Source organism: Hypomesus transpacificus, chromosome 25 (assembly GCF_021917145.1).
Source record: "Hypomesus transpacificus isolate Combined female chromosome 25, fHypTra1, whole genome shotgun sequence".
NCBI classification, from domain to species: Eukaryota; Metazoa; Chordata; class Actinopteri; order Osmeriformes; family Osmeridae; genus Hypomesus; species Hypomesus transpacificus.
Window position 1 is genome coordinate 5864461 of NC_061084.1, and position 7615 is coordinate 5872075.

At 38.7% G+C, this 7615-nt stretch overlaps 1 protein-coding gene across 1 annotated transcript; it reads right to left on the reverse strand.

Annotated features, from left to right (window-relative positions):
• Positions 1 to 7615, reverse strand: LOC124486927. Its single transcript, XM_047048805.1, has 12 exons — positions 7551 to 7615; positions 7095 to 7460; positions 6393 to 6740; positions 6179 to 6307; positions 5992 to 6044; positions 5700 to 5804; positions 3027 to 3096; positions 2519 to 2866; positions 1147 to 1497; positions 920 to 1042; positions 707 to 768; positions 1 to 561 (listed from the first exon to the last, which is right to left on the reverse strand). The coding sequence occupies exons 1-12, from the start codon at positions 7606 to 7608 to the stop codon at positions 427 to 429; spliced, it is 2148 nt and encodes a 715-aa protein (XP_046904761.1). The 5' UTR covers positions 7609 to 7615; the 3' UTR covers positions 1 to 426.

Below are 7615 nucleotides of genomic sequence, written 5' to 3' on the forward strand. Positions count from 1 at the left end.
ACCATTTATTCAACAAAAATGGCAAAACATTTTGTCTTTGCCTTGTAGCTCTGCCCAAGGAGATGGATCCACTCCCTGTCCAAGGGGTACATACACTGAACCAACAACAAACGCAGGAAGCTTTATAAGAGTCATGCCAAGAAGTTTGGCAGAGTACAGTAGAGTACAGAATGGGTGGGGTCATAGGGGCAAGCGATAATATTAGAAGCACCAACAACATAGTAACAATGCATGTCTGTGCACCCTGGTGGCTTAAAGAGCTGCATATGGTGATTACATACGATGTGATTAAAGCTACACATCTCGGATTACTATGGGCCGCCTTGAGATTTTAGACCTAAACTCTGATTTGCATTGGTTTTGTTTCTTCCAAGGAAAATGTAAAAACAGAAGTGGGCCATAAAAGAGAGTTAAACCAATTGTTTCTCACTGGTTCCCATCATATCTCACTCCAGAGTAGATGGTTTCATCTTTCAGTTCCCTTCTCTTTGTCCCAGATTTAGTGGTCTTCGTATCAGAAACATTCAAAGCTGCGTAGTACTGTTTTCTGTCATCCTTGACCTGTGGTATAGAAACATAAAGTATTGTCCTGATGTATGGGTACTTTAAGGACCTACTATGTTTAAAACCATACATGGCCTACATAATCAATAATAAAGGAGGCCATTTTTTTCTGAGAGTTTATGAAGATGAACACTGTACTGGCCTGTTCTTCTGATGTATTGACATGAGAACTGCCAGTTTGCTGTGAGGAAGCACCGAGCCTCGCTAAAAAAACATTAAAAACACGTTATAAATTGCATCTCGTGATACGCTCTAATATCACCTTCTGTATGTGAGCTATCCATTTCATTGCGTGTATATTCAATTTAAGACATGTCCCATAAGTTATGGCAAAAGGTTTATTTTATTTATTTACCTGAAGAGAGGTCACAACTTGTCCTCTTCACTTTCCAACAGAAGATAATGTTGACAGTCACACTCAGAATCAATACAGTTGTCAGGCAAAAGAGAATGAGGAAAACAAGACGATTCTGACCATCTGCCAAACAAAAGTCCTCTGAAACTTTATATTCAGGACATTATAAAGGAGTTTTTACAAATGAAGCATGCTACCTCATTTGTCACACAGTAGTTGTGGCTTACCTTGAATATCCAGAATGGTCCCATTCCCAAACAGTATCTCCCCACATGAGGCCACAGCACAGTAGTAAGTCCCAGAATCTGACAGGCTGAGGTTCCTCTTGGGGAGGTTGTAGACACAGCTCTGTGTAGGAGACCCAGCCTCAGGGCTCTTCTCACACTGATCATTCCTGCTTCCATGGGTGTAAAGGATTCCTGGATGGGATTCTCCTGAGCCACGTTTGAACCAATAGACACTGTGTTCTCCAGAACAGGTCTCAGTGTGTATTGTACAGTTCAGAATTACAGAGTCTCCTGGTTTATGTGACTCAGACACCGAGTGCTGCACAATAGTTCTGTTTTTTGGTTCAAATTCTGAAAAAGGAAGTGTAAACTTAAACAACTCAATCACCATAGAATGATGGAAATCATATTCAACTCTAAGGTTGTGTTTGTTCTTGGTCTTTTGATATCTTTGTTTAGTGGTTATTGGAACCTTTTCAAGATCTAGTTAAGTGATTTTCTATGTTCAGTTTGGTTGTTCATTTTCAGAATCAGAAATCAGAAAAGGTTTTAATTGCCATGAAAGTTTGCACAGACAAGGAATTTATTTTGTCAGGAAGGTGCATACATTAAACGTATATGAATCTTAAAACTTAAATACGTGGTCTAGACCGTCAAACTATACTAAAGGTACCAAGTCTGACAAATACTGAGGGGATTCATAATTTAAAAACAAAACACATTTAAAATAAAATATAAAGTAGCCATAATATACAATACATGGAAAATAAAAATAAGAATCTACAAAAAATACAAATAATACAAAATATACAAACAGTGTAATATAGTGCAAAATGCAAGATGTCATTGTGTAGTTTGTTTTTAAAAGGTTATTTTGGTTGATGATTTGTATCTGATCGCTCGTCAAGACACCCTATTTATTCAGTTCAGTGGCTTATGTTATTAGTGAGGTATTGTTTGTGTTTGCATGACGTACTAAGACTTTTATTCCTAGCGATTTTGACAGCCATTCAGTGTATCGACCTTTTAGCCAGTTTTTTTACTTTATCCTTGCCTGTGCCTTTATTGGGGTTTTATATGTACTGATATTCAGCCTGACTTTTACTCAAATTTTTGACTTGCCCTCAAGTATGTTTGCCTTGTATTTCTTGTGACCAAAAAAATTTGCACTTAGTGTGAGGAACCATCCTCCTGCCTACCCTTGTTGTGTTCATTACATCGATCTATAGCGCAGTCCACAGGACTTGGTTCCATTAAAGCTGTATTTTTTGTCAATAAGCATGCGGTGCATAGCCAACCTCTACAAGCTTTTATCCAACAATAAGGAACAATCTTTTGTGCATTTATTATTAAATATTAAATTAGTCTTTACCTTTAACAATGAGAAGAGTTCCATCTCCAAATGTAATGCCAATGGATTGAGATGCACAGTAGTAAGTGGCTGAATCCTCTAGCTGAGTCTGGGTGATGGTCAGATTACAACTATTAGCTCCTCTTATCACATGAAGGCGTTTAGTATCAAGCGTCTGATCTTTGTTGTTTAATATAAAGGAATGTGGATATGATGTAACGATGAGAACCGGCTTCCATCCAATAATCTGCTTAAACCAAAGAACAGCCTCATGATATGTACAGAGGCAAGTGAGATTCACATTGTCTCCCTTCGAGACCACCATGACATGATCTGGTTGCACAAAGACGTCCTCGTTCAATGTACAAACTGCCAAGGTAAAAACAAACAATTGTTTTAGATTTTTTCTAACACTTAGTTAGATAAATTCATAGACAAATGTAAAATATTCAGAATGGGTTAGGGTAAGGGTCACTCATGCAAGGTAATAGATTCCAAAAGGCAACAATAACGTAATTTTATGTCCTACCTGATTTAATGTAAAACAAAAAGATGAGCCCAAACAGAATCATTTCAATGTCAGTTAACTCTGTATTTAACTAGGAAGTGGGCACACCCAGACACATTTATATAAGATTGTCTGCAATGAGTAGGAGGGGGCTCTGAACTAAGTAATGCTATTGGCTATCCGGGCAAAATCATGCCTTCCAATGAATCACACAGCAATCCAACCAAAGGATATTTAAATGGAGATTGATAGCCTGTCAATGTTGTTGCTTTAAATAATTATTTACTAAACAACAACATATACAGTCATTTTAAAACATATTTAAACCAAAGACATTGTTAAAATGTTGCCAACAGACTTGGCTTTGCCCAAAACACACAGAACCACAGGTTTAAGTTTCATTATCACTTTTTGAAATTGGTAAACCTACCCACTGTGGAAGAAATTGCGACTTCCTGTGTGCTTACATTATTCTCTAATTAATAGAACTAGTCATTGGATACCAGTTAGTATGTTCTCATGTAAGCTTGATATTAATAAGAGTAGATTGTGTCTATGTGTCAGGGTTAAGATGTTTGGGGTCAGGAGAAAGTACTGGCTAAATGTTCCTTGTCATGACTACAAGGAGAGTGCCAACTATGAACTCTCTAGTCTAAGTGGTCATGTGTTGGGAGCTGTGAATCTATTTCTCTGAGACTGTTGTAACGTCATTACTGCCTGACTGTCACTATCTATGTTCACATTCTTGTGCCCGATAAAAGATGGTCCTCCGGCCTCCAGAGCTGAGAGAGACATGATTGAGACCTAAGCCTGGTGTTGTGTTGTCATTTTAGTGTCAGAGGTCTGGTTTTCTCTCCCAAACTGCAGATTGATAAATACTTATTAAAATCCAGAACTCAACTGAACTTAAGTCACTCCGTTTATGAAGAGACGGACAAAACACTTTCTTCATCACACCCCCCCCCCGCCCATTGAACATCCTCACTTTTATATTTCATTCCATCTGTCGAGTTTATCTCTTCAGTCCTTGACCAAAAATGAAGCAAAAGTGAAACAGCTTCACAAGTATACACTCAAATCAACACAATCTCAATGTTAAATTTACATTTAGTCATTTAGCAGACGCCCTTATCCAGAGCGGCTTGCAGTAAGTACAGGGACATTCCCCCGAGGCAAGTAGGGTGAAGTGCGTTGTCCAAGGACACAACGTCATTTGGCACAGCGGGGAATCGATCCGGCAACCTTCTGATTACTAGCCCGACTTCCTCATCGCTCAGCCATCTGACTCCCCATCTGACTCCCCCGTTACTCAGGTTTTCCAAAACAAAGTCAAGATGTGAGACATATTCGAAAGATAGTAGCAACATTTCCACTTATGTTACTTGTTTCTGACACAGTGGCAATGTTTGTTATTTGCTTCACCTTTGACCTATGTGGAGTACAATTACAATGCCCAACTACCATAATCAAAAAATGCCTAAAAGAGCCTTTAATATCACCATCACAGTTCTACAAAAAATTATCTTGGGTTATAAAATTCATTAAAAAAAAGTGCAGTTTGATGAATGTGTTAAGGTTTTTGCGTAGGTTTTTGATACATTTCTGTTATATATTTAAGAAAAATAGGTCAACTATCAAACCACTTGATTCGTCCAACTCAGGAATTATAGTTACACTTTTTATGACATGTTTTGTATATTGTGTGCTATGCTTGGCACAACTCTGAAACCAATACTCTGGAACCTTCAAATATGGATTTTAAAATGTCAGTCAAGACACTCACATATTAGATTTGAACATTTATTGATAACCATAGACATGGACATGGACTTTGGCGGAGTGGATGATCTAAGGGAAGCACTCAATGCCTCCTTGATGCGACACATACATACATGAAATATGAGACAGAGAGCAATAGAGATATAATCCCCCTTATTACAGAATATACAGACAGCAAGGGGGAGAAGAGGATGGTGGAGGGCAGCAGCAACACAGATCATACAGAAACCGGGGGTGAGTATGTGCATATCCACACAACCTTTTCATGGCGCCCTATCGGACACGGCTTAACGGGCTTGTGCTGGCTACACAGGTGTAGTTAATGAGCGGATGATGCGTGCTGCCCGGGTGCCATGCCTGAACTACCTTTGCTGATGTGTGTGAGCAGAACGAGGCATAAAGTGTATCTGTGTGTGTGTGTATCTCACACGATTATCTCACAAATCGGGCACTGTGTGAAGTTGAAATTCAGAAGGTGTTTAACTCGGTTGCAGTGAATTGAAAGAAGATGTTTGGATGCAACAAAAAAATACAAGTATATTTGAGGTTATATTTGAGTATATTTGATTTCAAAAGGTGATATAAAAGGATCACCTTTTGAACTGGCAAGGCAGGCAATTAGAGGATCCCTGAGGAATGACAAACTACCGGTTTAACATTTTCAACAATTTATGAACTTGCTTCCACACAATGTTACCCGCTTTACTGCACGTCCTTGAGGCCACAGAAATAAACACACACAGATTCATGGCATTAAAGTATGTTTAATGTAATAGAAAGCTTTGTTCATATAAAAATGTAGAACAAGAGTACATCACTTGATATTATTCTGAATACTGATATTATCTGTATAGAATGTGAAGCCAGCAATAAACATATCAGAGCAGCTTTCCTCTCCCAGCTCTATTCTCTAACACCAGAGTAGACTGTGTCTCTCTCCACGTTATCTCTCTCTCTTCTGGGTTTGGTTTTCTTCTTCAGATTCAGAGCAGCGTAATGGAGGTTTTCTGCATCTTGGCCCTAGCAGTGGAAAGTTTGAGTTACTTGTCAGATAGTGTACAGTACTCGTGTTACTTTTTACCTTTTCTCATTTTCTATCTTGCTCATTATCAAGCACAGAATTTCTAACCTTGGTTAGTTGTATAGTTAATGTAAAGGTAAGGCTATTTCATTGCATCACTGCCAAATTGCTGAAGAGAAAACATACCTCTCTGTATTCAGGAGAGATTGAACGTGTTGTCTGAGAGACTGATCCAGAAACTAAGGGTGCAGAGTGGTAAGGAGTTAGCATTATTTGTCCTGCGTTAATAGTTACTCTAATACTTGAAACTCTGAAGTAAAAAAAAAATTTCTGAGATAGGTTCACTGGTTGCCTTTACATTAGCATCACCTACCTCTGCAGTGAGGACATTGTTTCCTGTTTATTTTAAACACAAAGCAGGTCAACACGACTATCAGGATGAACAAGATTCCTAATGCTGCACCCAAGAAGTACACAAGGAGAAGCAGATTTGGGATGCTCTCTGAAGAAAGACAAAAAATAATTATACAAATACGTTTTTTTTTTTCTGTTTGCATTTAAAATGGTTTTGAAATATAATTTCTGACCTTCAATGGTCAGCATGGTCCCATTTCCAAACAGTATCTCCCCACATGAAACCACAGCACAGTAGTAAGTCCCAGCATCAGATAGGCTGAGGTTCCTCTTGGGGAGGTTGTAGACACAGCTCTGTGTAGGAGACCCAGCCTCAGGGCTCTTCTCACACTGATCACTTCCGCCTCCATGGGTGTAAAGGATTCCTGGATAGGATTCTCCTGAGCCATGTCTGAACCAATATACACTACGTTCTCCTGCACAGGTTTCACTGGGTATTGTACAATTCAGAGTTACAGAGACTCCTGGCTGGATGGACTCAGACACTGGCTGCTGGACAACTTTGGTATTGGAATCTGGACCTAAAAACGTATAAAATAATGTTGTCACATTATTTTGTGCCGGTTTTCCCTATAATACTTTTCAAAACAAAAATCATAGGAATTTACAATGAAAAAGATCAGTGTCTCATATTTCTCTCCAAGTTAGTGACAGATTCTTCTGGTTTGTGTTACTAAGACACTCACTGCTGCTGAAAAATTCCAAGGCATATGCACCCTGACAAGAGCATTTATGTTATCTGTTGAAGATTTAGAAACTAGAATGATAATATTGCATAACCACTCACCTAAATTACTTAGGACAATAATCTGTTCACAATAACTCATATTTAACCTGAAATCTAATGGAAAAGTTTTGCTTGTTTCAGACTGTACCTTTTACATTGAGGAAGACACCATCAGAAAATTCCAGTGTATTTACGTATGTTTTAGAACAGAAGTACATAGCTGAATCTGAAGGTTGGACATCTGAGATTGTCAGGTGATTTGTTCCTTTATCACATTGCACAGAGAAGCGAGGATCGTCCTTAAACTCATTGTGTAGTCTAGCTTTTTGTTCATACTTATACATTGTAGATACCAGCTGTGGTTTATGTCCTAGGGTTTGCCGGTACCAAGACAAATGCATTGTCATAACGTCTTTGTTGAAGCAGTGCAGAGTCACTGTGTCTCCAACAGCGACGGACTTGAGATGACTGTCCGGAAGTATGGCTGAAGACTGTGTCACCTCTAGCACATTAACTGCAATGAGGAGAAAACATTGTGAAAACCAAAATCCATCATATTCCATACAAAGGATGTGTATAAATGACTATGGCCATTTGAACTTACCGCATTCCCAGAGAAGCAGAACTACCAAACCCAGCGTGACCATCTTTGAAGGTCTCATCTTTACA